This window comes from Notamacropus eugenii, chromosome 4, assembly GCF_028372415.1.
Source record: "Notamacropus eugenii isolate mMacEug1 chromosome 4, mMacEug1.pri_v2, whole genome shotgun sequence".
Classification (NCBI taxonomy): Eukaryota; Metazoa; Chordata; class Mammalia; order Diprotodontia; family Macropodidae; genus Notamacropus; species Notamacropus eugenii.
Window position 1 is genome coordinate 304964239 of NC_092875.1, and position 23665 is coordinate 304987903.

Genomic DNA, 23665 nt, shown 5'->3' on the forward strand with positions numbered 1-23665 from the left:
ATGTCTGTCTCTGCAGGAAAGCTATCCATGACTTTGTTAACTAGGAACAAACACTCTCAGGATTTTTCTTTTCAAGTCTTCAGCAACTATAGTTAGTTTTCATATACCTCTGTTCCCAGATAGCCACTAATGGTTCCTGGGAGCGGTTGGGGAGGGAGATATTGTGTGGGCACAGGCTTCCTTACTCCAGGATCACAACTGCTCTACTACCTGCCAACTATTTTCTGAGTAAGAGAAGAAAATGAAGTCTGAGAGAATGACCTGAGAGGTAATATGGTGTAAATGAACAGAATGCTAGACTTATTATTTCACAGACACTTAACTTCTATCTGATCTGGACAAGTCACTTAATCTTTGTGCCTCAGTTTCCTCATCTATAAAATGAACAGGTTAAACAAACTCAATAGTTGCTTAGGTTCATTTCAGTTCTAAATGTGACATCTGGATGATGTAATTGGTAGAGCCCTAGGCCAAGTGCAAAACCAGTTTCAGGCACTTCCTAGCTGTACAACCTTGAGCAAGTCCCTTAACCCCTGTCTGCCTCAGTTTCTTCAACTGTAAAATGGGGATAATAATAGTACCTACCTTACAGGTTTATTATGTTGGTCAAATGAGGCAATATTTGGAAAATAGCATAGTACCTGGCACATAGTAGGTATAAAATAAATATTATGTTCTCCTACTGTTCCCTTTAAATCTATATTCCCATGCTCCAATGACTTGGTCTGTCAGCTTGCTTTTATAGAACATGAAGGGCATTTCTTTTAGCAAGGCTCCACCCACCTGAATGCCAGACAACCAATCATCTTGGATTCAACCTTTGTCATCTTGAACCATTTCAGGACTGCTATTACCTCTCAGTAAGGTGCTAGTGGGCATATCCACTACTTTTCATGAATAAGTACCTCCACTAAAAGGTTCACATTCTGTAATTTCAATTTAACTGGGGAATCATCAAATTAATCAGGGATTCCTCTGTTTAACTCTTTTTACAATGAAAAGACCTAGAGGAAAATATGGACTTGTGAAAAAATGTGGACAAAAGCTACACTCTGTAAGAAAGTGTGGATGGATTGCAATCTACACTGGAGGAGAGAATCCCCACATGAAAGATCAAAGATTTATTCAACTGTCTTAGCATTCACTGCCAAATCTCCCAAAATGGGAGAGTGAGAGGCAGAGAATAAAGGAGACTGAGAGAGACAGCAGGACAAACCTTGGGTTTTTCAACTGCGGTGAAAATATCAGGAACTGTGGTTGGAGGAAGATAAGAGAAAAAAAATAAAGGAAATATCCCAGTTGGCACTAGGCTTCCAGCATTTGGGGAAAGCTCAGAGTAGTCTTGGTTCTTGCTCAGTGTATGCGTGCTGATTTCCTTGAGACACTGAGAAAGCCTATTTCTCACTCACCTCCATTTTCTGTAGCTACTAGGGGGGTACTGACAGCAGCCACAAACAGAGACCTCATTTTAAAATAAGCTTTTGCAATATTTTTATCACACTGATTGACGTTCAGTATGGAAAACACTGTAACCTAATAGCACAAAGGTTTCTAAGCCCATACATTGGAATGAAATGTGACTACGGCAATGAGCTGCTTGTAATAGACTGTGGTTGCATACACCCTTTGTCACTACTTTGGAGGAGGAAGGGAATGAGCAGGAAGAATGAGAAAATAAATCTCACTCCTGATGATGGATGTTAATGCTGAAATATTTGCTAGATTCCTGGTAAAAAGCTATTCAGCGACCGCGGAAGACCCTTTCCCCCAAGATGGCGCCGAAGGCGAAGAAGGAAGCCGTTGTCCCCCCCAAGACAGAAGCCAAGTCCAAGGCCTTGAAGGCCAAGAAAGCGGTGTTGAAGGGTGTCCATAGCCACAAAAAGAAGAAGATCCGAACGTCCCCCACCTTCCAGCGACCCAAGACACTAAGACTAAGAAGGCAGCCCAAATACCCTCGGAAAAGTGCCCCTCGGAGAAACAAGCTTGATCACTATGCCATCATTAAGTTTCCTTTGACCACTGAGTCTGCTATGAAGAAGATTGAGGACAACAACACCCTAGTTTTCATCGTGGATGTCAAGGCCAACAAGCATCAGATCAAGCAGGCAGTAAAGAAGCTGTATGACATCGATGTGGCCAAGGTCAACACGCTGATCCGGCCTGATGGAGAGAAGAAAGCTTATGTCCGTCTTGCTCCAGACTATGATGCTTTGGATGTTGCCAACAAAATTGGAATCATCTAAACTGTGTCCAGCTGTCTCACTGCACCTACAATAAAAAGTTTTCCCCAATAAAAAAAAAAAAAAAAAAAAAAAAGCTATTCAGCAATGTTAGACATCTGGACACTGCAGGATACATGCTTCTGGTCAATAAAAGCCCTTTTTTTTTTCTATGTGTCTCCCAGAGATGGTGTTAAACTGAATTGTCCTAAAATGATGTGTCTTGAGATTAACTCTGTTTTAACAAGAAGTTCTCATTTTATTATATCCTTGGTCTAATTCTCTACTTCCCATTCAGATGACCATGAGAAACATACCCTCCTGGACATAAGAGGAAGAACATATTCCCTCTTTCTACCCTTCTAATTTTTGGTTTTGCCTAAGCTTAGGCACAGATGAAGGAATAAATTGATACCTAGCTATTTTGTCCTACAAAGCCACTACCAGAGTAGCTAAGTATCTTGCAATGTTAGTTCTAGGACAAAATATGACTTTGTTTCTATCCATGGGTAGCCACCAACTATATTATGCTCATTTCCTTTGATTACGCCATCTTTTGTGGTGCATCCTCAGAATGAATACAAGTATAGTGGTAATATGAAGATTTGTGGTCCTCACCTCTGTGTATTTGAGTAGGTGGGTTTATGTTGGCATAGGGGAATTCCCCTTTCTAGTAACTAACACTGAAATCATATCAAAGGTTTCCTCTATAACTTTTTGACTCCTCTTTTCCACATAAATATAGTACCCAGTAAATGTATGATCTTGTGCTAGGAAATGCATGTGGCCAAACAAATGTCATCACTAAGCATTCAAACTTCTGGTAATGAACATGTCCTTAGATGAAATACATGTCACCCATTACTGACTGTCTATACCAAGGTTTCCAGTTTGGTAGAACCTCCCAGAGCTTGCACTTTGTAACATATCTTTTTGAAAATCCCCGGGAGAAACAATATCACAAAAAGCATGGAAGTATGACTCTACTGGTTGGACAACTGTACCAATGAAATGATGGACTTTTGAAGAACATGTGAAATGTGTGGAGCTGATATTGTAAATGAAATAAGTTAGATTAACATATGGCTAGGTGGCACAGTAGATAGAGCGCCAGACCTGGAGTCAGGAAGATCTGAGTTCAAATCTAGCCAGAGACACTTAGTAGTTATATGATCCTAGTCAAGTCACCTAACCTTTTTTGCCTCAGTTTTCTCATCTGTAAAATAAGCTGGAGAAAAAATGGCAAAACACTCCAGTATCTTTGCCAAGAAAACCCCGAATGGAGTTGTGAAGAGTCAGACACAACCAAAACGACTAAACAACACCAAAGAGAAAGGATATATTTTTGTAATTGAGGACCTAGAGAAGTCTCCTTCTGGAAGCCAGAATGATGGAGTAAGCAGTTAAGTTGCTCTCACTCTTCCCTATTGACCTTGAAAAACTGAAAACATCATCCAGGGAAAAAACTTGACCAGCGGAGCTAGCAGAAAGATGAGGTGCAGCAGTCTTTTAGCCTGGGAAGTTTGGTAGGTTAATGGAAAAGGTATCTCCTGCTCTGGTGGAAGGGAAGAAGTACAGAATGAAAGATGTCCTAGCAAGCCAGTGACAAGCCCCACCTCTGTAAATCAGTGAGACATTCTGACCCTAGAGTGGTGGAACAGGCAAGCACCAACAGTAGAACCACCCCCTCATGCCTTGGCACAGCCACTCTCCTATTCAGAGAACTACCACATGTGCCAACACCCAAACCTCCATGTGCTTCAGTGCAGCACTGGTGAGCAGGTGTCCTCTTAGGGCCAGACCTTTTCCCCCTTTCCCCCAGTGTAGCACCAGGAAAATGCAAAAAAAAAAAAAAAAAAAAAAAAAAAAAAAAAAAAAAAAAAAAAAAACCTCACCTGGCCTCAGTACATGCCAACACCACCTCTAGGACCCCAACTAAGCACCAGATAAGCTTCCAGACCTTTACAGCCTTCAGCTACCAGCACCTGAGGCCTCAGCATAAAAAGCCAGTGACCAGATCCCTGGCTCCCAACACAAGAAGCCTGGAACTGTGTCTGCTGTGCTCCTGCAGAATTCAACTTTGAAAGCCAGAAAATAGGCAAGCATCATGAACAAAAAGAAGAAACAGGCAATGATCATAGATTCTTTTACAGGGACAGGGAAGATCAAAACACAAATTCAGAAAAAGACAACATTGCCAGTATACCCACATCCAAATCTCAATGGAGAATATGAACTGATCTGAAGTTCAAAAGATCTTTTTGGAAAATCTCAATAAGGATTTTAAAAGTCAAATACGAGAGGTGAAATAAATATTGGGAAAAGAAATAAGAGATATGCAAGAGTGAATCAACAGCTTGGGAGAAAGGAAGGACAAAAATTGACTGAAGAAAACAATTCCTTAAAACATACAATTGGCCAAACGGGAGAAAAAGTACACTGAACAAAACAACTCCTTAAAAAGTAGAATTGGCCAAATGGAAAGTGAGGTACAAAAGCTAACTGAAGAAAACAACTTGTTAAAAATTAGAATTGGGCAAGTGGAAGCTAATGACTCTATGAGGCATCAAGAATCAGTCAAACAAAATTAAAAGAATGAAAGAATAGAAGAAAATGTAAAATACCTCAATGGAAAAACAACTGACCTGGAAAATAGATCCAGGAGAGATCATTTAAGAATTATTGGTCTACCTGAAAGCTAAGATTGAAAAAAGAGCCTGGACAGCATCTTTCAAGAAATCATTAAGGAAAATTGCCCTGAGGTCTTAGAACCTAATCACTGAAAGAATCCACTGAAAATCTCCTGAAAGAGATTCCAAATTGAAAACACCGAGGAATATTGTAGCCAAATACCAGAATTATCAGGGCAAGGAAGAAGCAATTTAAATATCACAGAACCACAGGCACAATTATGCAGAACCTTGAAACTCTTACATTAAAAGATTGAAGGGCTTAGAATATGGTATTATGTAATGTAAAGGAACTTGAATTACAACCAAGGATCAACTACCCAGCAAAAGTGACCTTAATCTTTCAGGGGAGGAGATGGTGATTCAATGAAATAGGGAACTTCCAAACATTCCTGATGAAAAGGCCAGAGCTGAACAGAAAATCTGATCTTTAACTACAAGACTCAAGACAGACATAAAAAGGTAAACAGGAAAGGAAAAAAAAAAAACATGTTATTCAATAAAAAATTGAGGGCCTAGCTAGATTGCTGCTCTCTGGTAACTGAATGTGACAGTTCAACTTGACTGCTACAGAAGATGTGGGAGAAGGTCTATCCCTTTGGATGAACTTAAAAAACTTTCAAACACATGATTGGAGAAAGATCAGACTGGAAGAGTGATAAAGATTCATGGAGTTGGTATGTTTATATTGGAGTTAAGTACATTCGGAGGGAGTAGGGCACAACCCATCTTTTTATATTTCCATTATTTAATTGCACAATTACAATTTTCTCCTGCCCCAGAAATCTTAGGCCCCTCCTTTGCATACACTATTCTAAAGGAATGTTGGAAACTATACCAGAGTGGTTTTATGAAATCAGAAATAATTACTTTACAATCTCAAAACATAAACTAATGTCTAATAACTTGAAAAATATATACTGTCACACATGGCTCAGTATACATACACACACACACACACACAAATACATGCATCCATCACAATACCTAGTTGAGAAACTTTTTCAAAAATAATTGTACACCTGGGAGTGATGCATTAGGCAATTGAAGCAAGTCTGACCTTTAGCACTAGTAGTACCCAAGCAGTTCCCAAGACATCTCATAAAGAACAGAGACTGTCTTTTGCCATTTTTTGTACCCCTTGCACTTAGCAGAGTGCCTAGCACATATTAGGTGTTTAATAAATGTTTATTGATTGATGCTATAAGTTTGCTCATGTTCTAAGAAGAAATCTCAATGTTTACATGACCTCTTTAACGTGTGTTTAAAGTAAAGCATTTTAGTGACTGAATTTGATTTTTTTTAACCCTTAAAGAGTATCTGCCTTTCATTTGTCCACCATGACCCAGTTTTTACAGGTTCCAAAAGATAAACTTAAAAGAATTGATACTGTGCTTTGTCAGCATCTTTTCTGAGAAATAATGTAAACTATAATTTAATATGACTGATTTTGATTAAATGCCTCTTTAAGAAAATAACACATACATACAGACTTCATACATTTATCTTCTAGACTTTAAAGCAGATGCTATACAAATCATTCTGTGAGCTGTCTATGTGACTCTCATGTGGTTCCTGCTGGATATATTCAAAAGGCTTTTAAGTAAATAAAGAGTAAGCTATCCTGTGACATAAGTGTACCAAGCTGAGTAACATATTTTTGCTCTGCTAATAGACAGACTGTGTCTTGTCCAAAAGAAAAAAGAAAGGAAGGAAGGAATAGAAAAACATTTAAGCTGATCTAAGTGGAAACTTTTTTTCCCTTTAAAATGTCTCAGCACTCCCTATCCCCCCAAATCTACTTCCCACCCCCACATACTTGCTAGGTAACTTCTTTTTAAGAGGCACCATGTCATAGTGGATAGAACACTACTTCTGTGAACCCCACATGTGGGTTCACATCCCACCTCTGCTGATAACCTTCTTGAGCCTTCATCAGCTTTCTTATTTGTGATATGAAAAGGTTGGACTAAATGATGTTTAAGATCTTCTGTAGCTCTTTTTCTCTGTTCCTATGCTATTGAAGGTGTTTTGTTTGTTTGTTTGTTGGGGCAAGGACATTACTATGACTGAGCAGTGATTCACAAAACCATGATCTTGGAATTCTCTGCTACTCTTTCCACCAGACCATACTGTTTCTCCTAAAGTTCTAGCTGGGGATATAAGATTAATACTGAAATCAGTTGGAGAACGATTGATGTGTGAATATGCTCCAAGGCTTGAGAGACAGACCCCAGATACCAGTGCTGGGGATATGAAGTGAGCTACTAGCATTAGACTACATATATTTTTAAGCTCCCTCTAAATTCAATATCTTGTGGTGCAATTTTGATTGTGGTTCTGTTGACTATATCTACGGTGGGAGAAGAGAAAGATTAGTTTGAGCTGTCAGGTAGAGCTGTCAGAGTAAACTTTGTACAGGACACAAGACTTGAGTTGAGCCTTGGAAGTGATCTGGGGACAGGAAGCCTGGAGTAAATAAAAAGATTGTCTCAGAAAAAGGAAAGCCAGGGTTCAAGTTTCGCTCTTGACACATAATGTCTGTGTGAAGAGGGCAAGTCATTTAATTTCCCAGTGCTATAGGCAACTCTGTAAGACAGTAAACCATAGATGGAACAAGTACCAACCTGCACTGGTAGAAGTTTCCTCACAGAGAATTTGAATTCTCTATGTCAGTGGACTGAGTCTAGTTAAAAAGTAAAATCCTTTTTATTATAAATATTAGGGCAAATAAGCAGCAGATTAAAAACATGTAGATAATAATTAATATACTGAGGGAAAGGGTTGGTGTTATATTGGAGGAGTTGTGGGGTTAAAGGGCAATTAGGTGGTACAGTGGATAGATTGCTGGGCCTGGAGTCAGGAAGACCTGTATTCAAATGTGGCCTCAGACATTTGCTTTCTATGTGACCATGGGCAAGTGATTCAACCCTGTTTTTCTTAGTTTCCCCCTCTGTAAAATGAGTTGGAAAAGGAAGTGGCAAATTACTCCAGGATCTTTGCTGAGAAAACCCCAAATGAATTCAAGAAGAGTCAGACACAACTGAAGTGACTGAACAATATGAGGCTGCAGGAAAAAGATGGAGATAGGGAGAAATGATACTAGAGAGCAGCAGGATGGTACAATAGAAGGAGCTCAGGATTGGAAGTAGAAAAGCCCAGATTTAAATCCCAACTGCCCCTTAGTACTATAGGGGAAATCAGTTAATCTCCATGCATCAATTTCCTTTTCTGCAAAATGAGAGAGTTAGAATAGATGGTCCTTAATTTCCTTCTGACTTCAGAGTTATGATCTCAGGAAACAGCTGTTGTAAACTCTTGAGAAGCAGAATGATCTGATGAAAATAGTTTTTTCAGGCAGATCAGCCTTCCAGTAACAAACAGGATGGATGGGTATAGGGAAGCAGTCTTTTGGAGGTTATAGTCAGAGAGCAGTGAGGAAACCTATTCTAGGAGGGTGAGACTTGAGAAGAGGGTGAGACATTTCAAACAGATAGACAGAGAAAGAGAATCATGCCAGGTTGAGTAGTAAAGAAGAGCTAATGAATATACAAGGTTTCTAGGCTGGAAGTCTGGCCTTCCACCCAGATATCATAGTATAGTATAAATTTGACTCATGTTTAAAGCTGAGTCCAAAGGCATCTATTATATGTTGCAACAAAACCCTCAGCTTTCAGCAGAATTTGGTTGCCAATTATCTTTTAATTTGCTGTGCTTTGTGGTTAGACCCACTTGAGAATCTAGTTCATTTTCTGACATCTTGAACATCAGAACATAAGTTATTTCCCACTGTGCCCAGCCCTAAGGAGGGTTGATCCTTTCAAGTCTTTAATTAGTGTCGGAAAGAAAGGGGTGAAGTAGTAAGTAAATCTCCATTTGAGAAGCCCGTTGAAATCAAACAGTGCTAGAACATGGCTTGGCATCACAAAAGAAACATTTTCCATTCTCTTCTGCTTTGGAGTTCTGATTCAGCTCACCACTTCTCATCATAATGCTGCCAGAGTCATGGAGTTGTGCAACATTTCATATGACTGTGCATTGACCACTTACGTTTGATTTTTATTTCATCTGCTTCTAATAGAGTCTAGTCGAAAGGTGGGTACATTGTCACTTGGGTGCTATATTCAGAATTGAAACAGAGGAATTTTATTTTTAGTTGTGCTACTAAATTTCTCCATAATGTTAGCCCACACTGAAAAACAGGGTCTGGGATTAAGAAAAGAAAAACGCCAAAGACTTACTGATTTCTCCGAAGTGTCAGATGTGCAAATCATGACTATTTTCTTCAAGAAGACAGATACTGGACAAAACAAGCACTAAAAACACCAGGAAAGAAAGGAAGTAAGGAAGAGAGGGAGGAAGAAAGAAAGAAAGAAAGAAAGAAAGAAAGAAAGAAAGAAAGAAAGAAAGAAAGAAAGAAAGAAAGAAAGAAAGAAAGAAAGAAAGAAAGAAAGAAAGAAAGAAGAAGAGAGAGAGAGAAGAAAGAGAAAGAAAGAAAGAGAGAAAGAAAGAAAGAAAGAGAGGAGGGAAGGGAAGGGGAGAGGAGGGGAGGGGAGGGGAGGGGAGGGAAGGGAAGAGAAGGGAAGGGAAGGGAAGGGAAGGGAAGGGAAGGGAAGGGAAGGGAAGGGAAGGGAAGGGAAGGGAAGGGAAGGGAAGGGAAGGGAAGGGAAGGGAAAGAAACTGGCTATATGTTAACAGCCAGGAAATGACTGGGATTCTGTGGTTATCAACATGAAAGTCATTTCTAAATCAGCTAATTGTCCATGTTCTGTTAGACTTTTGGAGAGTTAAAGGTCAGAATCAACATTAAATTAAGAGAAAGATGAGAATGCAGGTGTGGAATTAAAATAGCTCACATGAACCAGTCCAACCATTTTGGAAAGCAGTTTGGAATATCATATGGAAAATCACTAAAATACCCACACATTTTGACTCTAAGAGCCCACTGCTAAGTATATATATTTCAGGGAAGTCAAAGACAGAAAGTAAAACCCAGAATATACCAACATAAGTATAGCAGCACTTACTGCAGTAGTAATTAATTGGAAGTAAAGTAGTTGTTCACTAACTAGGAAGTGTCTAACAAATTGTTGTAAATGAATATAATGGAATATTACCATGTCACAAAAAATGATGAATATAGTGGATGCAGGAGGCACAAGAAAACTTAAATGAATTAATAATGCAAAGTGCAGTAAGTACAACAGGTAAGAAACGTATACAGTGACTGCAACAGTGAAAATGGAAAGAATAAAAACTAGCAGAAATTGAAAGCTAGGGCTGTGTAACATCACGCTTAATGCCAAAAAAATTATGACAATTCATCTCCCTCCCTTGTTTGTAGAGCTGGAGAGACAATGAAGGTGGAATGCTACATGTCCTTTTAGACTTGACTGGTTTGTTGTTTAGGTTTGCTGAACTGTGATCTTTCTCTCTTTAAAATGTCTTTGTTATAAGGGATAGACTTCTGGTTTGGAGTGAGATGAGGAAAATACTGGGAAGTGAAGTATCGTTAAAATATATTAATAAACATTAAAAAAAGAAATTACAAAAGCTCTAGAGTAGCCTATCAAATCAGTTAAACAAACTATTGTCACTATTTCTTAAATAAACTTCATAGGACATAGAAGTAGAACGGAGAGGGGCCCCAAAGGTCATTTGGTCAAATCTTCCTACTGCACAGATGATGGCCTGAGGACATTAAATGGCTTGCCCAAAATCCTGCAGGTGCATAGCTATTGCACAATTAGGTGGTGCAATGTATAGAGTGCCAGGTCTGGAGTCAGGAAGACCTGAGTTCAAATGTGGCCTCAGACACTTTCTAGCTATGCGACCCTGGGCAAGTCACTTAAACTTTTTGGCTCAGTTTCCTCATCTGTAAAATAAGCTGGAGAAAAAAAAAACTGCAAACCACTCCCCTGTCTTTGCCAATAAAACCCCAAATGGGATCATGAAGAGTTGATGTGATTGAAATAACTGAAGAACAAAAAAAAAACCCATTATCAGAAACAGGATTTGAAACCAGGGTGTTTTAATCTACATGATTCTGTTGCTGCAATAAGGAAGTTAAGAGAACCAAGAAACTACCACATGTCCTCCACAATCAATCAATACACAACCATTTGTTCTGGACCTACTATGTGCCTCACATTCTATTAGACCCTAGGAATACAAAGACAAGATTCTAATAGTCCCTCACCTCAGAGAATTTAACATAATATGGAAAGAGACAATACCTACATAGACACGTCATTCATATAAAGATAGATATGGATAGAAATATCTCTGTTTATATACACACATATGTATGTATGAAAATAGATATGTATGTATTACACATATATATGATGAAAATCTATTATATATAATGCAAAGTTAATATAAGACCCAAACAAATGATTATCTCCAAAACATTTTTAATATGAGCTTTTTTGCATAATACATCCAGATGGCTCTCAAAATTTGCTATATTAGTTCACACCCAATTAAATACACACAGGAACTTAACCATTCAAACTTTCCCTAATTCCCTGTGTCTCCATGTTTTAAGCCCATCAGAATTCTGTAAATAATTCATAATTCTTTTTTTATATATACCCCAATCTACTAAGACCCTCATCTTGAATCTTTACCCAATTTATTACCAAAAAGAAGCATTCATTTGGAATAGGGGATAAAATTTATTCACTACAGTGAAAATGACATTATATCATCATATAGATCCTCTGGGCTCACTCTTTCAGGCCTAAGCAAGCTATTTCTGTCCTCAGGATTCTCAGGAACTTTGAGGCAGGTTGAGTGTCTCTGCCATCTGCTCAAGACCCTACTTAGTTATATTCACACCATTTTCGAGAGGGCAATGATCAACCACCCTGTTTCATCTAGCCATTTAGATCAGTTAGCTTTTACAAGAGGATAGATATTTGCTTCAAAGATATAACTAGAACAATAATAGAAACATTTTCCCCGATACTTTTGGGAAATATTCTTTTGTATACCACCTTGAGTTCTCTCTCAGCTTTTTCTAGATGAGAAAAACCAAAGGTCATCCTGAAGATCATTATTTTCTTCTCATGTTATCAGTCCTGGGCTGGCTGAAACATTCTGCCTGTGCTTCAACTTCCAAGTTCCTGGAGCTTCCTCTCCTCAACTTTTGAAATTCCTAGGGTCAGAGATTCCATTCCTCTCTCTAAATATAAGTAAAAACATCACCAGGATCCCCAAGAGCTGGCAAAGAGGAGGTACCTCCATAGTAAGTCACAAAAACTCCTACATATGGTTAGCTCAGTGGAATGTCTACAAATGTAACCATATGTTGGACAAAGGCATACGAAGTATTTTCTAGCAGCACAAAGTGAAAAACTAGCACCATCAGAATCTCTGAAATTCCAGAAAATAAGTTTTTTATAATGTCTTTCAGCATATGGTTAACTCACTAGAACCAGTTATAGAATGTCTATTCGTTCCACAATCATCCTAGGGAATTTCTCTTATACATGATCATAATTCTCCTAGAATAAGGCTTCTCAAGTTCCCCATGCAGAGACACACAATCCCAAATGCTCTGTACATATACCAGTATCAAAGCAAGCACCCCAACACACATTGGGGAGGCTGCTATCACAGGCTCTTTGATCTGCTTTTCTAAAAGGAAAGCAACTTGAGGCGGTCAACCATCATTTTAATCAAGCACATATATCATTCACTTAATTCAGGGGGAAAAGTCAGCACACTGAACGTCAGAGAAAATACAGAGAAATCAAAATCAACAAACAGGGATTCCAGCTGTCTGATACAATGTGAGAGGCAGCAAAGAGTTAAGTTTTCACAGAAGTTGTTATTAGATGATGGACTCATTGAGAGTAAGTCAGATAATAAGAAAGCTAGCAGATTACAGGTGGGATCAACCAATCAGGAGACAGATAGTGGCCTTCAGAAAACTGCAGAATCAGGGGAGGGGCTGATTTGACCTAAATTGGTTCAAAAATATGACCAGGAATAACCAGGAAAAAACTTTTCTTCTTTGCACTTGCTTAATAAGCTACTTGCATATTAACTTCTCATATGTTAGAGAAGGGAGGGGAAACATATGAAGGAGATATGTAATGAATGTGTAAAGAAGGTGGTGACCTAAAGGGGAACCAACCAATCCGTCCCCTGATGGGAGGATTTTTGAAAAATTAACTGTATGTAGCTCACTTTACTTCTGTGCTCAGTGCTCCCTCCTCCTGAAAAGAGGGTGGAGGCTCACTTTGGCCAAAATGTTCAATTCCTCTGAACTCTACTGCAATAAACTTTCCTTGATACTTTATTAGTGTCAAATGTGTCTCTAACAATAAGCAATACATGCATCATAGATCAACAGACAGATGCAACTGTCAGACCCTACATACGTAGTTACCAGAGAAAGAAGCACCAACATCTGGGTTTTCAAAGCTGGAGGTTCCTTAGCAGCTGCCCAGAGTTTCATCTGGCCAAACAAACACTTCCAATGAGTAAGCTCCAAAATAAAACCTCACCTCGGAGTCTTTATACACTTTTCAGAGGCAGAGGACAGCACAATACTTGAGAGCCAGTGTCTCATTAACAAAAGATGTGGTTCTTCCTACAAATCTTCTCTAATCAAATTCCCCTTAATGGACAGGCCCATTAATGGTGGGAACAATCTTTAATCACATTAAAATAATTAACAATACATATATATATATATATACTATTTCTAGTTAAAGACTCTTGATTAATTCAATCAAAGGCAATATTCAATCAGAGGCACTTGATTATACTAAAACAAAAACAGGAAAAGAAATTCTACTTTGCTTGCCATTACAACCAGATGCACGTCACAAAAAGGACACGGTGCTCATGCCTAAGCAGCTTTAGCCAAGCTGCTGCCATTTTAATAGAGTCAGGATTGTCAGTTTCTCCCACCGCATATTCTGCATTTTGTAGTGGAGCAGAAGTGCCCAAAGTTTGCCTTATTAAGAATTCTTGATCTCATCGTCATTAGGATTTAAGGGAAAATACCTCATGATATCTTCCCTAGTGACCAGTTTTTATCTCTGATTCTCCTTATGTCTAAGCTATACATCTTAGAAGCAATAGAAACAATTATTTGGAACTTCCATGACCAGCCAAGGGAAATTCTATACTGGGATAAGGGAGACAGAGATAAAATTGTCAGAAAAGAAAGAAAGGAGAGTCATTGAATTATTTTTTTAAGTTCAGAAAAGAGAACATAAGGAAGACCCTAAGTAAAAACAAAAAAATGACACATGCTTGAAAATTGTATGTTGAATTTATGTTGTAAAGATTCATTTTTTATATGCAAATACTTTTTTTCTACTCAGTGTGAATGGAAATGTTTATTTTATTTTGTGTTTATTAAATTCAGAATAAAATAATACAATTGGGTGAAAAAAAGAGAAATTCTCCCCTGGGAATCCCATGTCCATGTCTTCTCCCAGGCTTGCAGCTGTGCTCCAGGAGTATGAGTCAATCAGTAAAAGTGAAACTCAAAAAGTACTGCATCTGCCCTTTTTGTAGTTCCACTAGAGCACATGATGCCAGCACAATCTCTGACAATTGCCCTTTGTCATAATTCCCCAGAGGTCATTCAATCCCACATATTCATTTCTCTTTGGTGCCCAAGGTACAGAAAAATTCAGGGGAAAGCAGATGCCACCTACCCATTAAGAAGGTACTCCAGTAAAGCTATAGATAAAATTGGATACAAAAGATATTACAGATTGTGGCAACTGATTGGTTGAATTGGATGAGGAAGAGAGAAGACCCAAAGATAATCTCAGATTATGAGCCTGAGTGATTAGGAAGATGATGGGGCTTTAGGAAGATCGGCATCTAGGTGGCAAAGTGGTCAGAATGCTGGGCTTGGAGTTAGGAAGTCCTGAGTTCAAACCCAACCTCAGAAACTTCCTAGCTGTGTGACCTTGGGCAAGTAACTTAAGCTCTATTTGTCACCGGAGAAGGAAATGGCAAATGACCGGAGTATCTTTGCCAAGAAAATCCCATGAATAGAAGTCCATGGGGTCACAAAGAGTCCAACCCAACTGAAACACTTAAAAAACAATAGGACTTTAAAGATATGAGAGGCAGATTTATGGAAGAATTTGAATTCAGTTTTAGGCAGGTTGAGACAAGGTCACAGAACAGGTAGGAGGGAATGAGATCAAGGTTGGTGTAAGGGTAACTTTAATAAAGAGGAGGACCATCTCTTTCTACAAAACTGGAGTAAAGGAAGTAAGGCAAAATAGGGGAGGAGTATATGGAAAGAACTACAGTTGAAAGGGGGAATGAAAAGTTTTGTACCAGATGATTTCCATTAAAAAAACTAAAAGGAAAACTGTTGGAGGCAAGAAGTGGGAGGGTACAGGTTCAATTCTGTTCTATTCTCTTCTATTTTATTCTCTATATATACTTTTCACTCTCTATTAGAGGTACCAGTAATGAGTAAGAAACAACCTGACAAATATGTCAGGTAACAAGAATTTCCAGTTGGAGAACTTGATTTTTATCCCCAGAATGACTAAGAAGGTGGAGCATTAAAGAGCTTAGCAGCTAACAGCATAGAACAAATCAAACGTCCCTTATTCAGCATAAATAATGAAGGTGATAATAATAAGTATCATCATTTCCACTTGTACTATGTATTTCTCTGAAGAGCCTCCAGGATTAAAACTATTAACTAGACTTTGTGCTTTTTTTGTTTTACTAAAATAATTTAAATATCATTCATTGTTATTTATTAGTTATCTAGCAAAAGATGTAGATGAAATAAAAAATTCTGTGGTTTCTCAAAGTAGGATGTTTATCAACATATACATATATAGTACAATCATCACAGAAATACACAAAAATTCATGAACATAAAAAAACTTCATAAAAAGCTTATTTTCTTGAATTTAGGGGATTCTGATGGAGCTGGTTTTCATTTTGTGCTGCTAGAAAATATTTCCCTTCCATTTGTCCAATATGCTACTTCTGCCACACCTAGCTGGGGATATGTTTACACCAGAATGGGAAAGAATTGCCCATTCTTTCTGCTGGATCTAAATCAGGATTGTTTTGTCCACCTTGAGCACACAGCCCCATTCCAGTTTGAATCCCCAAGGTATCATTGCCATATGTATCTGGAAAAGCCATCATCTAAGTCACATTGGTGTGGCGTCAGGACATCCGTGTTTTCAAAACTCTCTTCTGCTCCCAGACCCAGAAGTTTGGGATATTGTTTGCCAATTTTCTTGTCCCTTTTGTGCATTGACCCTTTTCCTAAATACTGAAGAAAACATTTTGGAAATTATACAAAAAGCAAAAAAAAAAAATGCATTCTCAAACCTACTCAGTAATTTCCTACATTGCAAAATAAACTTAACTTTCACCTTAAAACTCTTGGAACTTTATTCAAGTTGAATTTTGTGATGAAATTTGTTATTTATTTCAAAATGATCTTGTTGAACCAGCAGTGGGTGAGCTACCAATGACTTGTATGTTCAATGTAGGGTCTTTTTGAACAGGGTATGACCATGCCCAAGGTGCTCTGCCCATGGTTGGTATACAAGTCTGCATGGTGGGACATGTTTCTGTAGAGAGAAAGAACAGAAAAGTACATAGTAAACTCTTAATGGGCTAGCAATGTGAGTCTGTCATTCTGTGTCAGTGAAGGTTTCCGATGGTAGGTAATGAGTAAGAAAATTTTGTTCCAAGGCAGAAGAAAGGGCTCCATTTTCCCAATGTAGACAGTCCCCTAAAACTGGAATGAGAGTTTCTTTGAGTGGAAAAATACCTGGGCAAATGTGATTTTTGAAATCAGGGGACATTTCATGACAGTGAGTCTTGGATTTGCAGTCAAAGAACCTGAGTTCAAAACCTATTTCAGCTACTTACTACACATGGGAGAACGTAAAGTCATGTAATCTTTCTGGGCCTCAGTTTTCCCACCTATAGAATGAAGGAGTTGGACTACACCTAAGACCTTGAGAACTTCTCTAGCTATATCTGGTTAATGAGAGGGGCACATATGGAACAGAAAGAATATATCACTGAACACTTTGTAGGGATACCGATGATGAATGACAACTCTAACATTAACCACTTGTTGAATACCCTGGCATATAACCTAGCTAGGGGTTCCTAACTCATCATTTGTGATTCTAAATGAAAATATCTTCCATAGTAATTAGTCTCCCCCAAGTCACTGATGTAGTGACCTCCCTGAATAGGTCTGAGCAATTCCCAGTTGTATGCAAGGTTGGAATGTATCCATCACCAATCAGTTACTTAATCCAGCATGAAAGTAAAATCAAAGAGTGTTAGCATTAGAAGAAAACTAAGAGGCTGCTTACTGCAATCTTTAACAGAACAGCAATCCTCTCTCCAACATCCATTGGATTGTGAGCTCCTCAAGGGTAGGGATTGACTTTTGCATTTCTTTGTCTGCACAGAGCTTAGCAAAGTACCTGGTACATAGAAGGCACTTCATATTTATTGAGTTACTGTCTGACATCCCTGACGAATTGTCATCTTGCCTCAATCTGCAGAAATCCTGTGATGCAGAACTCACCACTTTATGAGGCAGTCCCATTATATTTTAGTACAATTCTGATTGTTAAGGAGCTCTTTCATTCATGGAATATGCCTTTCTGTAACTTCCTTCTATTGCTACTGTACTAACTTTGCCTTCTGGGCAAGGATAGAACAAGTTTAGTGCTCCTCCACAGGAGCACTATCACCTATCAGACACTCTCCTCTCCCCTCCATTCTTCTCTTATTCTAAACCAGGGGTGGGGAATTTGTGGCCTTTGGAGTCAGTGGAAAGGCCACACTTAAGGATCTAGAAGCCCACAAGTGGCCTTTAGGCAGCAGCTTCCCCACCTCTGTAATCTAAAATGTTTACATTTCCTTCAACTGATTCTCAAATGGCATGTTCTCCAGTGCATTCTCCATGCTGGTTACTTTCCTCTGTATATGCTCTTGTCTGTCAATGTCCTTCCCCATATGTGCCACCCATAAGTGGACACAGTATTCCAGGTGTGGTCTGAAGAGGAGAGAATAGAGGCCCTTGCCCCTTTCCTCCTGGGCACCATTTCAGTTGATGAAACCAAAGGTAGCAGTGCATCTATATAAATTGTGAAACATTTTAATGATCAAAAGCCACTCTCTAATATAATACTCTATCTCTTTACATGAATATTATTCCAAATGATGCTATATGGTTGTAAATCCTGAAAAAATTAATCAATCAATAAGCACTTATTAAGGGCTAACCATGTGTCAACACTGTACTATGCACTGGGGATACCAAAAAAAGAACTAAAAACGGCCCTTGTCCTCAAGAAGCTTATGGTTTAATGGAAGAACAACATATGAATAAATGGATCCAGTACAAAGCTATGAAGATAGGAGTGCAGTACATCTTGTCATGTGTGAAATACAACAAGTAAGTCAGACTATAAAGATAAGAGGAATCTAGGTTATGAAGACCTTAAATGTCAGAAATAAGAGCTTTTTGTCTGATCCTAGAAGTAATGGGGGACCAATGGAGTTTATTGAGTAAGTGGTAAAATGCTCAGAACTGTCCTTTAGGAAAGTCATTTTTGGCAACTCTAGACAATGGATTGGAATGGGGAGAGACTCGAGGTAGGGGCACCAATAAGATGATGATGCAGTAGGTAATGAGAACCTATGTCAGAGCTGTGGCTGTGTGAGAAGAGTGAAGGGAATGTATTTGAGAGATGTTATGGAGAAAGAAATAACTGATTGGCTATGTGGGGTGAGTGAGAAGGGAGGGGAAAGAAGGGGAGGAATGTTTGGAATAAGCTACTATAATGAGAGGAATAGAAAACTGATTGGAGAGAATAGAAGCATTGCCTTGCTGCTGTGAGGACCCGGTTGAAATTAATCAGTATGATTATATAACTTTCTCTAGCTACACTGAGAAGCTCTGAGCCTCCAAGAGATAGGTTCTTGGCTGAGTCCACATCACACTTTGTAGCTTTATTGTTAGCCCTAGTTCAAAGCTAAAGCCAAATCAGATGTGGAAATTTTATTTTACTGAATGTCATTTCCATTAATCACATCTATTCCTGGATAAAATGTATAGAAAACTCCTTCTTCCAAACCTGAATTTTTCTCCTGCATTTTTAGGAAAGGAGCAATCAGTTCTATGGTATAGGCTTGAGGTAAATGCATTTAGTCAATGACTAACGGACCATTCCATTTATATCTGCAGTTCTTATTCCAGTGCTTTGCAAATAGTAATCACTTAGGGTTCATTTATTCTTTCATTCACTCATTCAGACTCAGTCATGGGAGTCTTTCTAAGGTACCAACTATCTTGGTACTTGAGTACAACTAGCTCCTGCACCACAATGTTACACCTGATTCTGGATAAGAGGAGCAAGTCTCCTCACTATTTTAGGGTCCTCACCCTCATCCCCAACCCCAGGCAAATTTATGGGAGTGCTATTGTGAGCTGAATTGTATAATGTCTTAGAGTAGGCCTGAACAACATATAGCCCATGGCCACTTTTAGCCACCAAAGGATTTCAGGTGGCTCTCAAAACATGTAGAGGATGTAAAAGAAAGTAAATGTGTAATGAATGCTCTGTTCACGTCCCGCTTAACCCACCTTCCACTAGTCACTATCATGCCCATCATGTAACTTGGCAGGTGAGTTGCCAATGTGCATTTTCTCCTATTTGTCATGTGTCCCTTGGCAACCAGCTATTGTCAGTTTGTCTCTAGTCTGAGAGGAGCAATTTTGTGATAAACAAAAATCTTAAGTAATAAGTGTAATTGGTATCAATTGAAATTTCTCTTTTTAAAATATAGTTTATCTGCAAAATAGTTTTATCGTTAATTATATCTCTAGTCAGAAAAATGAGTTGCTAAAAGCCTATCTTCAGCCTGAAGAGGTTTAGCCTATTTTAATTCTGGCCCCAACCAGTGCCAAGTTGTGCAGGTCTGCCTTAAGGTATGTAGGAAGAACAGAGCTCATGAACTTCTAGGACAATGAAAGAGTGGCATCCGTGAAATATAATGATTAACTACTCAATAATAGCTGATTAATACCATAACACTTGAAAATTTTCAAAGTGCTTCATAGACATTATTAAATTCAGTCCTTACAATAAAAAGAAACCTTTCTCTACCCCTCTTAATTCTAGTGCTTTCCCTCTGTTGATTATTTCAAATTTATCCAAATTCAGCTCCACTCTATGTGGTGGCTGACTCATTGGCTCCTCCATTAGACTATGAGCTTCTTGAAAGCAGGAACTTTTACCTCTCTTTGTATCCCTAGCACTTGCTATAGCACCTGGCACGTAGTAGGACCTTAATAAATGTTTACTGACTAACAGTAACCCTGTGAAGTTGGTGTTCATATTATCCTTATTTCACAGACGGGGAAACTAAAGCTGAGAGAGAGGAAGTGACTTACTTACCCAGAGTCCCAGAGCTAGGAAGTGGCTAAGGCAGGATTGAAGTCATGTCTTCCTGATTCCAATTCCTGCACTCTGTCTTTTCCACCACCTGGCTGCCTGTCAAATAAGGGCAGCAGACTTCTCGTGCTCCCTCTAGGGCCACAGAACTTGGCACCTGGAATAGGACGTATTGGAGTATGAAACAGTCATGAAAAACACAAATCAGGCTGGCTGCTGTTCACAGAATGTCCAGGTTGGAAGGTACCTCAGAGGTCATCTGCTCCAACATGCACCAGAGCATGAAACCCCATTCAACGAGCCCTGAGGAGTAGACATCTAGCCCTGGCTTGAAGACCTCCAATGAGATGGAACCCAGCACCTACTTTGTATGGGAATCAGGGGTTCCTGGACAAAGCAAGAGCCTAATACATCATCAAACTGCCTGAAGGAATCTTGCTGCATGTTCCTGTGTCATTGGTTTTCTGAAAATTGAATATCTTTTGTAACTGATCATTTGTCACAGGGATTGACTCTATATGGGCAGAGTTTCAAGACAGAAAAAGGAGGTGAAACTGTGAGCCTTCTAGCTTTAAGTGTAATCTATTATCTTCATGTCATAAACTAGAGACATTAGGCCTCAAAACTGGACAACTTGTTCTCTGTCAACTGGGAATGAAACCAACAATAATCAAATCATTTCTACACGTGACTTTATCACTATTTAAGCTGGGTCCTCCAGGGACCTAAGTACATGGTGTCTTAACAGGAGATCAGAACCTTCGTCCTTGTCATTCACATTTAGCCCTGAAGGATTCCTGGCATCTTTATACAGATTTTGGTAGGCTGCCACAATTTTATGTATTGTTCAAAATAATTTCCCATATTTTTAAGGTTGATTATTTCTTGAGTCTCCTAAAATAAGTTCCAGGTCAGGAGGTCAGATGTATTTTTATTGATTTATTTGTATTTAATGTGCAGAAGAAATTGAGAAGTGAGATCTGGAAGGATTGTAGATTTAAAGCTGGATGGGGACCAAATGCCTCATTTTATAGACAAAGTAACTGAGGCTGAAAGCAGTTAAGTAATTTCTTCAGGCACGTGATTTGCCCATGGTTATGAAACTAGCATTTTGGTCAGCTGTAGTCATAGAATCATGTGTCCCAAACAGGGAAGGACCTTAAAGGTCATCTGGTCCAACCCCCTTATTTTAGAGATGACACAATTGAGTCCAAGATACTTTAATTGGCTTGCCCTAAGTCTCAAAGGTTGTAAATAGGGGAACTGAGGTTAGAACGTTGGTCCTCTGACACCAAAATCAGTGCTCTTTTCACTGCACCATGATGATACTTGAATGATGGGACAGGATGATTTCTTTCAGTTTTAAATTCCATAGTTCTGTAAGGCAGAATTTTCTCCCATTTTAAAGAGGGCTTTTTTTTAAACTTTGGTTTTTGGTCTGTACCTGTGTTTTCATCAGTATAGGGAACTATATCAGTATGGAAACTCCCTCCCCAGCCCCAAACTGTCATTAATTTGCAATTTATCTATAACTTATAGTCAGAGACGTGCTAAAGCCGACTCCTACTGGACAATGAGAACCAATTGTTAAATTTCAATATGAGGACTTATAGCCTGCCAATTGGGAAATGATAGAAATCAGGGTTTGATTTACTGTGTTGTTGATTGTCTAGACTTAAAAAAGGGATGGAAAAATGTTAATAATGCAGATTAAACTTAAAAGCAGGTTCTGCATTAATTTTTTGAGAGCTGATTGCTAAAAATTCATAGTACACCTTATATGGGGAGTAGAATTTAAAGACTAAATGATTTGCTCAAGATAACACACCTAACATGTATCAGAGGTAAGATTTGAAACCAGATCTTTCTTACCTCAAAGTCAGCCTTCTATCTGCTATGCTATGCCATGCCATGTCACACCATGCCGTGCTATGCCATGCTATGCTAGGCTACTTTTTGTATCTTGTACTTTACAGAAGGCAGTTAAATGGTTTGGGAGTCAGGAGTCAGGATGACTCCTCTCCCTGATTTCAAACCTGACCTCAGACACTTATTAGCTGTTTGACCCTGGGCAAGTCACTTAACCCTATTTGTCTCAATTTCCTCTTCTATAAAATGAGCTGGGAAAGACTCAGGTTCCAATCTCAGTTCCCCTATTTACAACCTTTGACATTTAGGGCAAGTCGATCAAATTCTCTTGGACTCAATTGCGTCATCTCTAAAATGAGGGGGCTGGACCTTTAAAGTCCTTCCCCATTTAGGACATATGATTCTAGGACTACAGTTGACCCCAATATTCCTAGTCTTTCTTCTTGCTAGTTTTATAACCATGGGCATATCATAAGAACCTTACTGGTCTTTGATTCCTCAACTACAAAGCGGAAATTGAATTATAGTATCTCTTAGATGCCTGAACAAGTTACTTAACTCCTCTCAGTTTCAGTTGCTTTGTCTATAAAATGAGGCATTTGGTCCCCATCCAGCTTTAAATCTACAATCCTTCCAAATCTCACTTCTCAATTTCTTCTGCATATTTAATACAAATAAATTAATAAAAATATGTCAGTCCTCATGGCTTGGAATTCTCTCCTTCATCATCTCCATCTCCTGGATTCCTTCAAGTGCCAATCTTACCTTCCGCCAGAAGCCTTTCTCCATCTCTTTCCTCTTTGATCATTTCCAATTTGTCTTGACTGTAGCTTGTTTGTACATAGTTGTTTGCATATTGTCTCCCTGTAGCAGCAACATGATATTCACAGCGCCTGTGGCAACTATGAATATGCCAATGTAGTTCTGAATCACAAAGTATTATAGACTCTCCATATAGAAGGTAAAAGAAAAACATTTATTCAGACACCAGAAAGCCAAATCCCAACACCAGAAAGCCATATCCATCATAGCAACAAAGAAATTCATTATAATAACCAATAAATCTATGCATATTATCAGGCCTTTCCACAAATGAACACCTCAAGCAAAATGCCCTTTTCTCACTCACAGTCAGTTGCCTGTTTTCTCTCTCTCTCTCTCCCAGATCTGACTAGTCTGTCTCATTTCCTCTCAGTTCTACTCTAGCTCCGCCTCTTCCTGTTCCATCCTTCCTGCTCCACTCCTTTCTTTTCCACTCATTCAACAAGCTCCTCCCACCACAGGCTTCATGTAACTCAAACTTCCACATGACCCAGACAGGTCGCATGGGCCTATTAATGAATAGGAAAACTTTTACATACAAATTAGCATTCCATTTCCCATTGAAATTACCACTATATTCCCCCATTAGAATATGAACTCCTTGGGACCA

General features: G+C 38.8%; 1 protein-coding gene and 1 long non-coding RNA gene across 5 annotated transcripts; one reads left to right on the forward strand and one right to left on the reverse strand.

Annotated features, from left to right (window-relative positions):
• Positions 1-1738: 1738 nt before the first annotated feature.
• LOC140501394 (large ribosomal subunit protein uL23-like) lies at positions 1739-2316 on the forward strand. Its single transcript, XM_072604967.1, has one exon. The coding sequence runs from the start codon at positions 1773-1775 to the stop codon at positions 2241-2243; it is 471 nt and encodes a 156-aa protein (XP_072461068.1). The 5' UTR covers positions 1739-1772; the 3' UTR covers positions 2244-2316.
• Positions 2317-9591: 7275 nt separating this feature from the next.
• On the reverse strand, positions 9592-23179 carry LOC140501395 (uncharacterized). 4 transcript variants are annotated; one of them, XR_011966168.1, is made up of 4 exons: positions 20612-20889; positions 20368-20521; positions 16306-16506; positions 9592-16202 (listed from the first exon to the last, which is right to left on the reverse strand). It is a non-coding gene; the product is annotated as an uncharacterized lncRNA (long non-coding RNA). The 4 variants fall into 4 exon arrangements; XR_011966169.1 differs by lacking the exons at positions 9592-16202; positions 20612-20889 and adding an exon at positions 22999-23179 and having other exon boundaries at positions 16307-16506; XR_011966170.1 differs by lacking the exon at positions 9592-16202 and having other exon boundaries at positions 16307-16506; positions 20730-20890.
• Positions 23180-23665: the final 486 nt, after the last annotated feature.